Source organism: Tenrec ecaudatus, chromosome 4 (genome assembly GCF_050624435.1).
Source record: "Tenrec ecaudatus isolate mTenEca1 chromosome 4, mTenEca1.hap1, whole genome shotgun sequence".
Lineage (NCBI taxonomy): Eukaryota > Metazoa > Chordata > Mammalia > Afrosoricida > Tenrecidae > Tenrec > Tenrec ecaudatus.
In genome coordinates, this window is record NC_134533.1 from 113654181 (window position 1) to 113672446 (window position 18266).

The 18266-nt window shown below is 48.4% G+C and overlaps 1 protein-coding gene across 2 annotated transcripts in view; it reads right to left on the reverse strand.

Annotated features, from left to right (window-relative positions):
* Positions 1-18266, reverse strand: part of CADM1 (cell adhesion molecule 1) — a 394998-nt gene that overhangs the window by 52849 nt on the left and 323883 nt on the right. For both annotated transcript variants that reach the window (XM_075546628.1, XM_075546629.1), the window contains exons 2-5: positions 17393-17539; positions 14997-15149; positions 7407-7544; positions 4345-4503 (exon numbers count right to left, since the gene is read on the reverse strand). In XM_075546628.1, the coding sequence (XP_075402743.1) occupies positions 4345-4503; positions 7407-7544; positions 14997-15149; positions 17393-17539 (597 nt within the window). The remainder of the gene's footprint in view (positions 1-4344; positions 4504-7406; positions 7545-14996; positions 15150-17392; positions 17540-18266) is intronic.

An 18266-nucleotide genomic window follows, 5' to 3' on the forward strand; every position in this document is an offset into this window, starting at 1 on the left:
CGGCACTCACCAAAAAAACTTCAGGATTATTAAAAAGTATGACAGCACACGCATCTGGCTGATTTTTCACATAACTGGGCATTGCAATTTCTCTTGGTACCACAAATAGAAGGCCTAACCAACAAGTACTGCACATTTCTGTGTTCAATTAATTAGGACTTGAATCCACGAGACAAAAAGCAGTGCCAAGTGGCAGCCCAGGCCTGGTCTCCTACGCAGTCTGGTAGAGCTTTCCCGTACAAGGAGAGGGGCCCTGGGCTGCTCCTGGCTGCACAGCCTCCTCCTCGCCTCCCGTGTCGGGCTTAAAGGAAGAGACTTAATGGCACACGAAGCAGGTTTTCCTTGTTTCGCTTCCCTTTCTTTTACAAATTATTTTCAGAGGATATACCCTAATTCACATAGAATTCAGATCCATTATCTGCTTGTTTTATCCTGTTCATATCACGGTTAATGTCCACTTGTCTTAGATGGGGTAGAGAGAGGTTTCTATAAGCTTTCATTTAGCAAAAATGGGCTACAGTTAAACCATGTAAGCATACTTAATCCCAATCCCTCACAGTATTGTCACCACCACCCCAAAAAACAAACAAAAACCCCCAAACCAAACCCACTGCCAGAGTCAATTCTGATTCATGGCAACGCTACAGGACAAAGCAGAACTGCCCTTGTGGGCTTCTGAGACTAATTTTTTACATAGTTGAAAGCCTCCTCTTTCTTCCAGTTATTCGCCCGGAGCACACCAAGTCCAAGGTCCACAAGGACCTCAGGATTTCCTGATTAAAATGTTCATTAGGTAGCAAAGGAATGATATTTTTAAAAAGTTACCTATCCAAGAGGAAGGTTTTCATGTCAAAAGACTTTGGTGGTTATCAGGGTGAGAGGAAAGGTGGCGGGGGACAGGAGGCAGGGAGAGGCAACAGGCTGGAGCAGGAGCCGGCAAGTTCATGAGATGGAAGAGCCGATCCTGCCGAGCCGATCCAACAGAAAGAGTACGCAACAGCTTTACACAAAATGAAATCACCACTATCTGAATAGTAGTTTTATTTCGTTTTCAATTTTACTTCAGAGCCACCTGCCCTTACTGAAAAGGGCCGCCTACCTCTGGCTCTTGAGCCAGTTTACTGGCCCGGGGCTACAGGTCCATGTCCACTCACAGCCAACCTAAAGCACGGGGCAGAGGGGCCCCCGTCGGTTTCAAGGCTCTGTGTGGGAGCAGAGAGCCCTGCCCTGTCTCCTGTGGTTTTGAACTCACGACGCCTTGTGGATCACAGCCCAAGCCATAACCACTACGCCACCAGGGCTGCTGGGCCAGAGGCATTCACTTAGGTGAGAGGCAAGATAATATCCTACGAGAGAGAAGGAACAAAAAGAGTTGGAGGGCGGAGGGGGTGGGCGAGTCCAGCTCTTGGGAGGTTGGATACGTTGTTCACGTTACTGAATACAGTACGATGCTCTGAAGTGTAAACCCCCACCTAATTATTCACAATGAAGCTTTTAAAAAGTCATACGCTTGCTTACATGTGCATTACACTGGATGAGTATACTGTACAAAGCCCAGTATTTCATAGACGTCACTACATAGATTTTTTTGTTTGGTTGGTTAAAGAATAAATGTGTAGTGAGTATGTGACTTCATCCTTCTTTTTTAAGGTCTATGGCCTCTTAAAGGGGTCAATGAACCCCCCAAATGTTAAGAACTACTAACTTCTAGGGGTTTTGCGTCAAATTGCCAAAGATAGGTCTAATGTGTCTCCTCACAGGAGAGCCAAAATAAATCAGCATCCAAGCAGACAAGCTGCTGAGCAAATGATTCCAAGAGGCTTATGCGCATGCCAGCCTCAGCCCTTCCCCTTGGCCCTCACCACGTGGGGCTGTCTGTCTGCTGTTTGGGAGGAACAGAGCTGCAGGCCCCAACGACAGGGTGCTTGAAGCATAAAGCTCATGAAGCTACTGGAATTCAAAGAAAGCAAAGAAGTAGGAAATGGATATTTCAATCCAGACCCTGACTCCCTACTCCGATCCACCTTACCAGTTGAAACCAGCTGCTGTCCTGTCAATTCTGACTCGGGGCAATCCCATGAGTCACCATGGAACTGGTTCCATCGGATTTCCAATGACTGATGTTTCAGAATTAAGATTCCCAGGTCTTTCTTTCCAGGGGCCTCTAGGCGGACTCCAGCCTCCAGTCTTCGGCTTAGTGAGCTGTCTGCCCACTTGGGGACGCCTCAGGACAAACACCGCGCTGGCTTCATGGCACTCCCCAATTCTTCACCTTCCCTGCGGGTGGGGGTGGGGTGGGGGCTGGGCCCTTAAAGTGTAATCCAAAGAATGGGACATCAAGGCTGATGTGCTGGTGCGACTTGAACTGGAGGCGAGGCGAGTCCCCCATGAAGCGGTGGCGTGCTGGAGTGGACCATGCTCCCGATAGAAGGGACCCCTCGTCAGGCAGGGACTGAGTCACTTTCCCACCGTGATGCGCTAGGGTGCTTAGTGAGATGGGCGTCAAAGAGGTTCACGCCTGGGACTTTCTTCCTGCTCCAGGAAGGGCAGATCTCACTGTAATCAGCAGGCAGACAGGGGTCACTGTCCACTTGGACAAGGGGCAGGAGGGCTAACACTGGAACGTTCTGCATTTGGGAGTGAGTGTCCTTTTTGTAAGGGGGCGGGACTGTATGCCATTTAGAACAGACCCTGGAAAGCTACTCAAAAGAATTTTGGGGTGGGAACTGGAAGGCTATCTGCACAGGTCTCACACAAAGGAACTAATGTATTATTAAAGCTAATGGGCCCCTACAAGGAAAGTTAATGGATATTAAGTTTGCTTAAATGAATTACATATTAACAAAGTCACAAGAAATCTACTATCTGCCAATTTAGATAATATCTGAGCATTTCTGTTTTCCCATTAAAGGGACATTACACCACAATAGTTTTAGTGATATGAAAATTATAAGCATGATGCTCATAATGAAGCTACATAATGAAGTAGATGAAATGAATTAACAAGAAAAACCTGCATTATGTAATGTTAAATTGAGCCAAGCTCACATAGTAAGAAAAGGTTGGGATGGGATGGCCCTTAGAAATCCCCCCTCCCCAGGCCCCCCGCTTCTGCTGAGGGAATTTGAACACACAATCAGGATGGCAATGGGTTGACTGGTGGTCCCCCTTGGACAGGTCCAGTGAGGATCCCTGGAACCCGTGCATGTGACGATCTTTGGAAGAGGGCCTGTGACTTTAGGAGTCTGGAGGGGAGACCAGCGAGCGTGGAGTACCCTAAATCCAAGGCTGGGGGTTCTTAGAGATACCGAAAATGGAAGCACAGCGAGGAGGGGGAGGAAGGAGGTGGGGAGGGAGAATGAGAGATTAGAGGGCGGAGAGGAGGCAGGGGAAGACTTGTGGAAGAGGCAGGGACTGGTGTGAAGCAGGACTCACTCAGCAATGCCTGGAGCTCCCAGAAACTGAAGGAGGCAGGGAATGAAATCTCTCTCTCCTGGCCCGCTTGAGGGAGCACAGGCCTGCTGTTCCCTGGTGTTAGGGTCTGGGGAATTCTGAGAGAACAGAGTTCTGCTGCTGGGAGCGGCCAGGTTGGTGGTCCTTGTATGGCAGCCCTTGGAATCCAACACAAGGCTTCACAGAGGCCAGCACACACTCGAGAGTCACCATCCCACAGTGTCACAGTCCACCCTCAAATATCAGCAGGGCTTTCTCAGGGGCCAAGCTCCAGAGGCCTTTTGACCAGCAGGGAGACTCTCACCACTCAGCCCTAACTGTGGCCCGGGGACAGCTTTGTGCAGAAAAACGATGTCTTGCCTCCCAGGCAGGAGGAATCCAGAAGGTTTAGCTCATAAGAGCCATCAAGACTGGGGCCCCGATCCCAAAGAGTCTCACTTTTCAGTTCATTGCCCTCATGGAAGTTCAAAACATGCAATTTACAAGAATTTGCTGATGTCCAATAGCAGTAAAAACCCCTCTGTAAGAAAATCCAGGACTCGAATGAGGTTAAGAAGGAGTGGAGCTGCCCTAGACTCTGATGTTAGCAGAGACACGATGACGGTCGAGATTCACAAATGGAGTCATAGGAGGACTGACTGGAGTCCTCTTAAACCTTTTACGCTTCGGTTACCCCAAATGTTTTCAAAATCCTTATGGGCACCCTGCAGTCTGACACTATTTCAGGACAGGACCCCCTTGTTTAAGCCAAATTCTTTCATTACTTTTCTACCAGGGCCAGGAACCAACTCCGCCTATGCTCTAGAAAAGGCTGTGCCTCCAACCAACGGCTTCCCCAGGGTCCTGAGGCAGTGGTTGCCCTCTGCCCTCAGAAGGTACTTGGGTACTCACACTGTACTTCCAGGTACCGCTGGGTCTGCAAGTTTCCGGTGACTGCGGGGTGCTCCACCTGGCAGATCACGGGGACCCCGTCATCTTCCTTGTGCACCTTCAGCATCAGCTGGCTGGTCACGGTGTACATGTCTGACCACTCTTCCACCTCCGACTTGCCTGGCAGACAGAAAGCACACCAAGAAACCAGGGCTGAGTGAATGCCCATCCCGGCTCTCCGCCTCCTGCCCCTCCCCACCATGCTGCTGTTCTCACAGTCTGGAAGACGACGGAAGGTGTGGATAGAGGACTCACAGAATACTCATCATTCCTTTAACTTGCTGATGTTTTTACTTCACGGGACAGCACTTGGTTGCCCCCCCACCCCCTCCACATATCAGCTCATCTCAATGCCACTGAGCCAATGCAGACTCAGCAATCCTGCTGCCCTGTGAGTTTCCAAGACTAACTCTTCCTGGGAGTTGAAAGCCCCACCTTTCTCCCTCACAGGCTGGTGGTTTTGAACTGCTGGCCTTGTGGTTAACAGCTCAACTTGTTAACCACTATACCACCAGGGCTCTTTAAATAACGCATAGCTATCTAACCATATTACACATGCCATTTATCTCTTAAAGACCTCCTACACGCACAGCAATAGGGGAGGAAGAGGAGGAAAAGTGCTTTTGACGCCTCCCCCACAAATTCAAAGGCCATCCAGTCAATTCTGACTCGTGGAGACTCTAGAGGGCAGGGTAGATTTGCCCCTCTGGGTTTCTGAGACTGTAACTTTTCATGGCAGTAGAAAGTCTCTTCTTTCTCCCGTCGAGCAGCTGGTGGTTTTGAACTGCTGGCCTTGTGGTTAGTAGCCTAACATTCTGCTTACCAGGGCTTTTGTTGAGCCACCTGAAATGGAAGCCTCTATGAGCCTGTCATGTACTTAAAAAAACCCAGGCCATCATCGAAGCCCAAGCAATTCAGTCATCAGTAAAGAGCTAAAGGAGCCTTGTGACAAGGATGGAGAGAATGGAACTCCGTAATGGATGCTGAAACAGGGTGATGGTTGGAAGAGCACAGACATGGGGGGTGGGGGGGCAGAGGGTGAGAGCAAAGTAAAACATCGGGCTCCGGGCCAGAAGGGAGACACTTCCAAGAACACGCAGCAAGGGAGGGCGGTGGCTTCTGGCTGCAATGAATCATGAATCGGCCACGGCAGCCCTTTTCCCGAACTCGGCACTTGCTGGGACAGGACGGACCATTCGCTTTCTCTTACTGGTTGGTCCTTAACGAGACATGTTTAAAGGCTCAGTTCACTGAGACAGAAAACCAGGGAGGAAATGAGAAGAAAGGCCTTTCTTTCCAAAACCATTCCTAGGAAATGGGAGCCGGAAGCTGAGCGAGCGGTGTGGTGTGAAATGTAAGCGGGCACACACAAAACCAACGCATGTCCTTCGGCTTAGAGCTCTCCTGCCCCCTTTCCAAAGGGCCTTCTTCTTCTCCCACCGAGCCCAGGCCCTGGCCTAGGTTTTACTGAAGCTTTCACAATTTTCTTTCCCAAAACCCTCATCCAACCCACCCAACCACGCACGGTACCCAAGATGATTTCAGCTCATGGCGACCCTATGTAGGCTTTCCGAAGTCAAACACGGCCTCATGGCCTCATCCTGCTCCTGTGGAGGAGCTGCTGGCTTTGAACTGCTGACCTTAGGGTGAGCAAACCAATGCTCACCTGAGGACAATGCCACCAGGGCTCCTTAAGAATCCTATTAGGCTCTAATAATAGTATCCCCAATTGGAGGTAATTGGGGTACACAGGTCAAGTTATTAGACGACAGTGTAGGCAGGATTCAAACCCAGCAGTCTGATGTTACATAAAACGAGTCTGTTTAATTTAGACTGTTTCTGTCCAGCAACCAGAGCAGCCCTTGCCCATTGTGTGTTACATACGGGGCAGCCTGGCAAGTGGGGTGGGGAAGGAAGAACCCTGAATGCTAACTCACAGGAGGAACTTAAGGCAAGGAAGGGCCAAAGAGGGTACAGGCTGTGTTCTTTGTCCGAGGGAGCAGCGAAGGCAGCACGTTTGGGATTGGCCAGCGGCCTCACTGGAGAGGGCCTGCAACAGAGGCTGGTGCCCTGTGCTCCCTTCCATGATCAGAACTGTGCCAGAGGACAGGCCAGGGGGCAGAGAACGCTGGTCCCTGCAAATCCACAATGAAGAGCTCCATCTTCGTGCATGAGCACCGACCCACGCGGACAAAGCACGGGCTCAACACGCCCCTCACAGGCACACCTGGGATTTCCCAAGTGCAAGACTGTTAGGAAACGTTTGCACGTGCACGACGTGTGACTCTGGGGTTCCTGTTCGCCTGGGCTAACTCTTAGGATGGGACGAACGTAAGCACAACTGTAACAACCGACGTGGGTAGAACCTGAGCGAAGAGGGCTCCTCTTGCAGCATGTCTGGACTTGGACCGTCCCAGTCTACAGGCCAGGTTCTGTGCGGACATCCGAGTAAAACTCAAGTGCCAGGTTATCGCCAAACCACAGGCCGGGGAGCGACATTAGGCTGCGAGAACACTGTGGTGCTTTGGTGCTAGACGTGATGGAGCACTTGGTTATAAAGTCTAACTAAAGCAGCGGTTCTCAAGCTGTGGGTCTCCACCCGAGTCACCTGATTCCTAACAGTCGCGGAATGACAGTGATGAAGTAGCAGTGAAAATCATCGTCTGGTTGGGGGTCACCACACACGAGGCACTGTGTGAGAGGGTCGCGGCGTGAGGGAGGGCGAGCACCTCTGCTCTGAAGGAATGCCTTCCTCTCAGGGGCATGTTAGGTGATCGTCTTTAGTTTCCAGAAAGGGATCTCACACCACGGAGTTGACTCCAACTCACCGAGGTGCCCGGACGGTTTCGTTGGCTTTGTAAGTACACACAGGGGGCACACGGTCGCATCTTCCTCCCTCAGGTGGGACTGAATGGCCAACCCTCTGCCTAGCAACTCAATGCTTAACCCAAGGCACCCCGGGATCCCCGTCACCAAGGTACAGTCACGCTGAAATCAATGGTTGACTAGGCGAACCGGCACACCTTTAAGCTCCTTGTTCCCCTTGAACCATCGGATGGTCGTGGCGGGCTTGCTGGCCATGGCAGTGCAGTTGACTTCGATCTCCTCGCCTTCCACTGCAGTGTCCTTCTGGATGTCAATCATCAGATTGCGGGGTGGGACTGCGATACAAATCATACAAATGCACTTTGAAACACAGCACCCGTTTCTGGACACATGTTCTTTCATTCATCACAAAGCACAGTTTCCCAAAAGGGGACCAATGGTGCGCGTGAAAAACAGAACTCCAATGTCATCCTCAGAACAAGGGGACTCTGCAACATCACCTAGTTCAGAATCTCTATCCCACTCCTGAGCTCCTGGTGTCCTAGCTGAGCCACAAACCCAAGGAACATCAACCAGGCAGTGGATAGAAAAGGACACGCTGTCGAAATTATTTTCTTTACCTGGAAGCCTTGAAGGCAACATTTCACCTTGAACTCAACCCTGACCTGAGATGTCAATCTTGATATGAAAGATTCCAAAGTCAACCAGCGAATACAAAACACCTGGGATCCTGAAAAGGCTCACTCACCAGAAACAAACCCCGAAATACGGTGCCCTCACAGGCTCATTTTACTTAATTGAAATTACTCATTGGTCCAGAATATGAATGCAACCTTCATGGCGAAGAAAATGTAGTAATAATATCAGGAAACACCAATTCATTTTCAGAGATTTCTATATGCTGAAGTCCAGTGCTCCAAATTTTGAATAAAAGGTGTAAAGGGGCTTCCAAAGTGTCTTCAACCACTATTATCCCTTAGAATTAAAAGTTCAATCAAAATATTGCAAAGTAAAAGTGGGTGAAGGGAGATGTCGGACAGCGTAAGACATGACAAAATAATAACAATGATTTATAAATTATCAAGGGTTCATGAGGGACGGGGAAGCGGGGAGGGGGGGGAAAAACTGAGGAGCTGATACCAAGGGCTCAAGTAGAAAGTAAATGTTTTGCGAATGATGAGGGCAACAAATGTACAAATGTGCTTGACACAATGGATGGATGGATTGTGATTGGCGTTGTATGAGTCCCCCGATAAAATGATTTTAAAAAATATTGCACAGATCTGTGCTAACACCATCAGAGTAAAAGAACTTGGGATCGGAATGCCGACTATCCTATTGAGAGTCGGCAGTGGGACGAGGAGGAGGCTGAGCCTGTGGCAGCGTTTACGAAACAGAGTTGACAGTGAAACATGACAGAAGGTACAACTTTACCTTAAGACCCGAGCCTCCTGAAATAAAAATCATTAAGAATACTGAAGTCGGTACAGTGAATATGGGAACAGGTGCCCTGCCCACCGTGAATAAGCCAAGACAGAAGTGAGACTTATGATTAATAAGTTTCTCAATTCAGAAGAGAAACAAGAAATTAAATATGTATAAACATGCCATCCTTATGATAAAGTTGAATAATAAATCTCTGATACTGCTTCAATAAATTAGGGACTTAAAACCACGTATTTGGAATTTCCAACTGTTCTACTCCGATGTGGAAAATTCTGCTCGCAGGGAGACTTTTACACTGCATTGGAGCAGTTGACAATTCCTTTGGCGTAAGGGAGGCAAGGATAAATGGCTCGGTGCATATGCTTATCAGGCAGATAATGGGTGTGGGGACGGGAAGGATGTGACCATCAGAGCAAAAGCAGGCCTCGCCTTGTTCCGGTGTGGAAGGAAAACAACACGTTTGCTCCACTGGATGCGGCCCTAAATGTTGCTATGGCCCAAATGAGTAGTTAAACATGGTAACGGACTACCCCAGCTTCCATCTGAAGAAAGAAATAAGCAAAACAAGACGTAATTTAGCCATCCAATTTGGAGCTACACATCTGCCAGCATCGGAAGGGACACAGAAAGACGGTGACCAAGTAAGCAGGATGGCTTCAGCCACGATTTCCTTGCAGTCGTTTCTCCCTGTTAGATGACAACCAAGCATAGTACAGATTTCCGTCACAGGGTCTGGAGCTCGGACAGGGCTAACAAACACTGCTGCATCCTGAGGGTAGGATAACGGGATGCTGGGGGAAATGGCATTGTGAGAGCAAGCGCCAGAGGTAACCTCTGTCCACGCCCAAAGGAAGAAAACCTTGGGGGAAACAGAAACGGAGTAAGAGGAGAGAAAAAGGGAAGAGATTTAGGAATGTCCTCCCAACAAACTTAGGGATGAAAGCCAACCAGGAAGAACTCTTTTTTAAAGTCCAGGCAAAAGTAAAAATGGTTTCTGTGTGCCGCTGAGCACATTTGTAGATATGTTGCCATCGTCCTTTTCAAAACATTTTAGGTCTACTTGAGTTCTTGGTATCAGCTCCTGGGTAAAAATGATTTCCAAAGCCCATCTGTAGACAATTAGACATCCCCTTACAGAAGGGTCACAAGGAAGAGAAGAGCCAGTCAGGGTGCAGTATAGCACCGTTAAAACATACAACTTTCCTCTAGTTCTTTAATGCTCCCTCCCCCTCTCCTCCACTATCATGACCCAATTCTACCTTATAAATCCGGCTAGACCAGAGCAAGTACATGGGTACAGGAAAGAGCTGCAGGCACAGGGAATCCAGGATAGATAAACCCCTCAGGACCAATAATGAGAGTAGTGATACCAGGAGGGGAAGGGGAAGGTGGGTAGAGAAAGGGGGAACCAATCACAATGATCTACCTATAACCCCCTCCCTGAGGGACGGACAACAAAAAAGTGGGTGAAGGGAGACATTGGTCAGTGTTAAGACATGGAAAAATAGTAACTTATAAATTATCGAGGGTTTGGGTGGGAGGGAGGGGGAGAGGGTGGTGGGGAGGGAGGGGAGAAATGAAGAGCTGATACCAGGGCTCAAGTAGAAAGAAAATGTTTTGAAAATGATGATGGCAACAAATGTACAAATGTGCTTGACACAATGGATGCATGTATGTATTGTGATAAGAGCTGTATATGATTAAAAAAAAGAAAATTGGGAAAATATATCCAGCAATGTATCTAATGGGACAGTGGTGGGAAGAGGTGGCTCTCACAAAGAGGGGGAACACCGGAAGCGCCTGCCCTCTACAAAGCGCTCTTTCCAGAAAGTCAGCACAGGGCGTGGCAGGTCACCCAGAACCCGAACGCGGGGTCATCCAATAGATTCTGACTCCGAGTACCCAATAGCAGATCACAGCATGCCTGGACTGCTTCAGGAGAATGCACTGATGGTTAGGCTGGTAATCCGGGGATCTACTTCATGGGGCAGACTAGGCGTTACACATTTCCAGTACACATCCCTTTCATGTGTCAATGGAAGTTGCCCTCAAATTGAGTCTCTTGTCAGGTTATTTGTTTTTATCTGTGCTCTTGGGTATCTATCTTTTGTTCTGCCCCTTGCCCAAGCTATGTCGTCTCACCTGAAGACACCTGAACTCTTCTCATCTTCTCATTACAGGGTTGCCCTCGCCCCACAGGCTCCTCATCTGCAGTAGGATTTCTTCATAGAGGGGTGTCTATCGTCTCCTTTTGGTTAGGGAGGGAGAAAGGCGAGGCTTTCTACCCCTGTAAAAGGAACCTCACAGGCAGTTCTAGCTTGTCTTCGAGGGTCACTAAGATTCAGAATCACCTCGGTGGCAGGGAGTTGGTTTTTCATTTGCTTGTTTTGGTTAGAGAGATGGTGTGTTCTTTCCACATGACCCACAATGCTGGCTGGTTCAGAGTATGGGAATGTAAAGGTGTGGAAAAAGACAGGACAAACCAATGTCCCCTTCAGATTTGGTTTGGGGCTTGAGAGCTTGGCTGGCGGCAAATGCAACTTTATCTGGATGACCTACAGTTGGGTCAAATTCCATGTTAACCCCCCTCTCCTACAACAGACAGACTCAAACAGTCTTCAACCCTTCCGAGGATTGTCCTGGTCTAGGATTATTTTTCTTTCTTTTTTGGGGGAATTATTTTTCTTAAGATTCGACATGATCTTCAACTCTGTGGTCAAAGTAAGCTTGTAGAAAACTTCAAAAGTTTTCAAAAGTATGCCTAGCGTAAAACATGAAAGGATTTATATACTGTTGAGACGAGCATCCTGAGAGATAGCTGTGTATTTGCTTTTTAAAGTCCATACGTACTTAGTTTTCTCAGATTATACCTAATAATTCTGCTTTTTGACAAAGATTAGAAAAATGTGGTAGCAATTGTACAATACTGCATGTGGTGTCTGGATTAGCTCCTAATAAAATGGTTTGGAAAAATACAAAATGAAAAGATAAAACTTAAAATAGAAGAAATGGACAAGTACAGTTGGAGTTGTTTGATGTTCAAATATTTAATATCGGATAATATGAGTCATAATGGAATACTGATATCAGTTACAAAAGTACATGATTTTTAGAGTCCCCCGTCCCCCCAAAGCTTTGGAAAATATAATGGAAGTGATTTAAGAGTCTGTCGCTCTGAAAACGAAAGGGAGGGGGCAGCTGGACACCCACACAAAAATCATTATTTTAGTCTATTAAAGTCTACTCCGATTTCCCCTTGACTTTATAATACCGCTCTGATATGAGAGAGGTTAGTAAAGTATAAAAATCTATTATTTTTTTAAAAAATGAAGTAAAACTGTTGCTAACCAGAAAGTACACTTATACATGGTCCACTAAACAGACAGATTTAGTAAAAAGCCTGCAGCCATTAATGAAAATAACCAAAGACCTAGCTAAGGAGGCGCATATAGATGAAAACCTGAATGAATCTCACACAGAGGAGGGTGCTAGAAAACAACAAAGAAATGTCAAGGTTCTTCTCCACTAACCTCAAATCTATAAGAGTGCTAATTATAAACACTACGCCTACAACATTAAACAGAAAGAAAAAAAAAAACCTGGCAAGATGAGTCACCTTAATTAAACAAAGGAGGAGACGTTAAGCTGATCAGCACGCGCAATCTCACTCTAAGACCCTTTAAAATAATTAAGTTCCCGGTTCCTGGAATCTTAAGAGTGAACACTAATCTTTGGAGGACAGGCCTATAATATTAGCTACTATTATCGGTAACTGTATTAATCCTAACACGGTGTGCCCTTGCACCTCTATGACTAGTCGTATAAGGCGCGTCCTACATCATGCTCTAGGGACATACACGGACTCGTCCCAAGTGGGAGGCGTGGATGAAGTGCTGACAGCTCACCCTTGACGTGCATACAAAGTACCCTGCGGGGGCGCTCAGGCTCCACTGGGATAAGAGACGAGACCTAACAGCAGCGACAGAGTGGCACCCCAAATATGAAAAAACACCATCTCTACAGAATCCTGCGAACAACTAATAGACACACACACATACACACTAAAACACGCATCTTCAACCGATCAGGAAGTTGGGCAGACGGGGAAGTACACATGCAGTCCTTTTCTGCGAGCCGTAGATAGCAACCAAGGTGCTAATACATCATTCCGCATGCACTGCCGCACCTGAAATCGCTGCACCCTATGAGAAAGGCTTGAATATGTGAGTATGGGTGGAAATTGTCAGATTTTGGAGCATGAAAGACTCAAACACTGATGACAACAATTTCACCCTGTCAAGGAATCCTTGAGCAAATTCAATGGGAAGAATATTCAATGAGTGCATAATATCTGCAAAAAAGAACATCTCCCGGTATCACTTTCAAGTATATTTAAGTTAATGCTTCTACAAAATACAGGCAACGAACCTATTACTTCTGGAGTCATCAGACCTCTAAAAGGATCATGGGCTGAATGCCGCTCAGGGTCTTGTGCTAACAGGCCTCCCTCCCAGGCCCGGGACACATTCAGGGTCAAAGATGCCCAGTCCAGTGAGTCCTGGAATAGGTACATGAGACCACACAAAATGACAGCCAGGGCCAGCGAGGCTCCTGAAAATAAAAGATGTGTACATTGGGGAGGAGTCGGGGAGGGTGGTGATGGGGGGGTGTGATAAAAAAATCTAGCAAAGACTGCATTCAGGATTTAATTGAAAACAAACTCAACTAGAAGGTCTAAAGGGTGTGAGCTGGAAGAGTCAGCCTGTTTTGAATTTTGCTTCTTGAATGTCACTGGGCGCGGTGTCTTGGTTCTACTTTCTCTCTCCTCTCCCTTTTAAAATAAATACGTTTAAAGGTATGTTGTCCATGATTCTGAGAATCCAAAGCACTACCTCCATCCGCCATTTGCCCACTGACATTCAGGTAATCATGGGTGGTTTGGCTTGTGGAACCCAACGGATGGGCAATTTGAAGTCTACGGAGAGAATGGCTTAGCACCAGATGCCAGGAGTGCTCTCAAAGCTTCTACAGAGGCTGCAGAGGCAGTGGGGAATGCTGGCCCGTGGAGGCCATCCATCTACCAAACACAAGGACAGCGTTCTGGAGCAACCGCCAGTGCATGCCATGTCTGTTCTAACGTGGACTATGACGGTGATCAGAGGCAGACATGGGCACCCGAGTACCGTATTCTGACAACACAGGCCACAGGAGCAATGACGGGATAGACTCTGGACACATCTGCCTGAGAGCAGTATTCCTCCGAGCAAGAGCTTCGGGGACATGTTTTAGCTTAATGAATAAGAACATGTGCTCCCTTTTAGGGTTGCTGTGTTTGACTAAAGCAATGAGCTGGTCGCTCAATACGGACATGCATAAATACATATATGCCCATCCCCACCACATAAAATGTCCTTCGTAGCTATCTTTCCTCTTTAATCTTATCATTACACGGGAGAGCTGCAGTCTGCTGCCTCAAATAGACTTTGATTCATCATCTTCCCGAAGGTGTAAATCAGAGATCTTCCCTCACGCTGTAGTAGATGTCCTTGAGAACTCAGTTTCAAAAATCCCCGTCAGCTAGTCTTGTATACTGGAGTCCGTGTGTCTGTAAAAGGTGGCTCATTCAGCCCACCTTCCACACATGGATGTCTGCTGACTGTATCAAAACATCAGCATAGAAACCTGGCTCCTGGGATGTTGCTGAAATCGCAATCTGGTGATCGCAAATGGAGACACTCAACTTACCGAGGTAGACCCCGCCGCCTGTCAACAGCCTCCTTTCTCTAGGAGCCCTGAACTCTCGTGTGCCCAGCGGTGGTGAATGGTGGTAGGTATGTGTTCTCAGGGTGGGGTTTTTATAGCACCAAATAGCGTCTAAGCAATCAAGACAGCAGGGGATCAGCCAAACGGAAGGGAGAGCAACAAGATTTAAATGGGGGTGCAGCTCAGAAGGAAAAATCACTGGGTGGGTTTCCTAGCTCATGGCCACAGGGTGCAGATGTGGTAGGTGGCCCAACACCCGCCCCACCCCACCCCCAACCCCCACACAGGTATTTCAGGTAGTGAGTGATTCATTCATTCATTGGAGGGCTTGAAATATTCTGGATCTTTGCTTCTGAAGCTTCGAGCAGGTGGAATCAATAAAGACGGCAGATTGCCATTTGTTAAGAGCATTTGGCAAAATAGGCTACGCATTTTTACAGTTCAGCAAGATGGGCAGCAATGCGCCCCCAACAAGTTTGTACAGTAGACATGTCCCCCACTAACCTCCTCCTCGCTACAGAATTCAGGCACATGGGGGAAGCGGCCAGGCCCCCTGGGTTTCCCAGCGCATTTCTTACCCAGCACTGTGATGGTGGTGTAACTTTCCTGTGGGGGGTCCGTGTAGAGCTGGCAGAAGTATCGTCCCTCATCGGAAATGGAGACATTTGTCAACGACACTTTGAGCTCACTGCTAGAAAAATTCAGCAACTGAAATCTGCTGTCCTTCAAAGCTGTGGAAACAAAACACAGAGGCAGAGACTGTTGAGAGGGACGGGCAGGAGAGAAACTGCACACGTGTCCGAGACAGAGGCAGAGGTGGGGACATTTATGAGGCCCTTCTGCACCTGTTGGCTGCTTCTGGGTACTTCTCCAAGGACTATTTGGGGTTTCTACAAGGATGGTGTTGAAGACAAAATTATCAGGACCAGTGGCCATAGAGGTGGCACTGACTCACGGTGACCCCCGTGAACCGGAGCGGAACTCCGCCCCAGAGAGTCTGACGGAGCGCCAAGCCTTTCTCCCGAGGCGCCTGAGGGTAGCCCTGGGTTTGGAGGGAGCAGCTGGGCACATTCACCTTTGGCACTGCCTAGGAGCGGACTGCTGAGAGCTCCACAGATAGCTCTGCCCCAAAGCAACTGTGTACACAGGGCTGCAGGTGCACACCCACACCACTGCTGCTCGGCGACCCTCCTCCCCACTCCTGCACAAACACAGTGATGGCCATGAACTTTCAACATGTCTTCGTGCATCGCTTCAGGGTCCACCAGATAGGCTACATGAAAGCAGGCAGGAAGGGTCAGTAGAAACCCCCGATGGAGGGCACCCGGCTCTTCTTAGTTCTGGGCACTGGGAACTCAGGGATCAGCACCTACTGGCTATCAGGGTCTTCACCCTGCTCTAGTGCTCTTTTCTGAAATGACTGTGAGGGCTAGGGATCGTGCCGACTAGACATGCCTGCGTAAGGAGAGGGGCGGAACCTACTCCATCAATCGGGTTGCAGCCTGATGACACCCCCTTGGCATGGGGCCTGCTGTAGGAGAGAGAGACACCGAGTCGAGTCAAATCCACTTTGGCCCGCCGCCTTCTGCTGGAGCGGAATCTTGCGTCTGGCTCGTGGATCTCCTTGATGTTGTCTGCCGACCCCAGGAGCTTTAGTGGACTACACATGGTGGAGTCGTTTGTCCGACTCTGGATTCGTTTACCTCTGTATCTGCCAGTCTATGCCCTCCCCACCCCCACACAGTGGAGACTTTCTGTTTCTTCATCTTTCTGCTTTCTGTTCATCAGTTTTCCCAAGTCAGAAAAGCCTCACTTGAACGGGACTGGATTTACCTGTTTCAACAACTGAGTAAGCCACTTCTGGCTACAAACCTCTTTCTGTACACACACACACACACAAGCGTCTCTGGAGAAGCGAACCTAACCCAGCCACATCCAGCTTCACAGGAGGGCGCTGCTTAGCCATAAAGCAGGGCATCAGAATCAACGGAGAAGCAAAGGCTGTGGGCTCCGGACTGCTTCTAAATACTCACTCTTAAAAAGTCCTTACGGGACTTTTGGCATAAACAAACTTCAGATTAGAAAAAGCAGCTATCTTCTCTCCTGCATCCTCTACAACATAAATCCCCAAACTCCTTTTCCAGAAAAAAATGACTCAGCAGTCCCCCCGCATCTCCATCTTTCACAATTAAAAACTTTTATACTATAGCCCATAATACAGGATCAAGTACAGGTGTCCGCTTGCTTTTGCAGCTTCTCCTGTGCCCCGTGGCCCCTGTTCCAGGCCTCACCAGTGGGTGATGCTGCCCAATTTGGGAAACAACGCTCTGTGTGGTTCAGTAGGTTTATCAACTCTTCCCCAGGCCCGGCATGCTCTGAGGTGTTGGGAAGAAAGGTGACAAGAGGATGGGAGGGTAAAGACTTTATTCCTGCTCTTGCCAAGTCTCAGTGCTCATTCGGAACTACTCATGACATACAGCTTAGTTGGATCACTGGTGTGTTGCTGTTACATGTGGGCGGATTTTAGCATCCAGCCATCAAACACTTCCACCTACCAAAAGAGATGACATCTGAGAGATCTGGTATTTGCCTCTCTCAGCACAGACTGCCTTGGAAATCTGATTCTTCAGACCAAACAGATTCCCTTTCCTAATGCTTTATGTTCTTCAACTTACGCCAGTTGGGTTGCTTGTGTTGGCGATGGATTAGGGACGCAATTGCAATTTGCCTTGAGCGACTACAATCAATTCCTATTGCCATGTAAGATGGTCTCACTTTGAAAAGGGACCGTTCAAGGTTTCGTTTAAGTAGAAAGGTTATGACTGCAAGCCTCTTCTTTCCTGGGAAGCAGTGACTAAAGTTTAAGCCTCTAAAGTTAAATGAAATGGGAGGCCTGAGCAAGCTCTTTCTCGAGCCAACACGGGGGTGGGCAGGAGGGAGCTGGCCACCTCATGCCGCAGGGGTGGAAACTTACGCCTGAAGTCCCTGAAATAAATGGTCTGCCTGTTGGGGTTCAGCAGCTGAATCACGGAGTCGTCACTCTTATTCACTTGGCAGCTGATGGTCGCAACTTCTCCCTCAATCACGGTGACATCCTTTGTAAACAAATTCTGTCCATCACCTTAAAAGAAAGAGGGGGGAAAAAGGGTCAGGGGAAAATTCTGGGTCATGATAAGGCTACGTAAAAATGAGAACCAGAATGCATACGATGAGATAGTCCCAGGGGTCGATCCTTAGCGTGGTTCTAATACCTCTGTCTCCACAATCCACATCGTGAGTTTGATCATCTGAGGTGGCTTTAGGAATCAGACACAGCACAGCGGGGAAAGGGCATGTTCACAAAAGTTTAATGCCCAGGTGCCAGCCTCTAGTAGTAAGTCATGTTTGAATAAGTGGTGCAGCTATGGTGTGCTGCTGAGTCACTTCCAACCCCCCGGAAGCCCGTGGGACACAGTGAAACCGCTTCCTCCCTACGGGTTTCCTAGAGGCTGGTCGGTTCGAACTATAGACATTTTGGTTAGCAGCTGGGTGCTTACCCACTGGGGAGGCATGGGAAAGACTGAGCTTTTATGAGGTGCTCATGTTCTCAAAGATGGAGCCAACAAGCAATCTCAGCCCATCTGCCCTTGAACTACAAAGCTTGGTCACCTCCCAGAAAACTCCAGGGCCCACTTACTGGAGGAGCTGAGCATCGTCCTCCATCCCCCACCTCGCCACCAGGGGATGCTCACATGCCCAATGCAGGGGCAGGTGAGTGTTGCCCTGTGAGGTCAGGAGCGGAGAACTGACTATCACTGCTTGGGATTTTAACAAAAGTCTCGCGATGTAGAGCTTGTTACTTGGTTCTC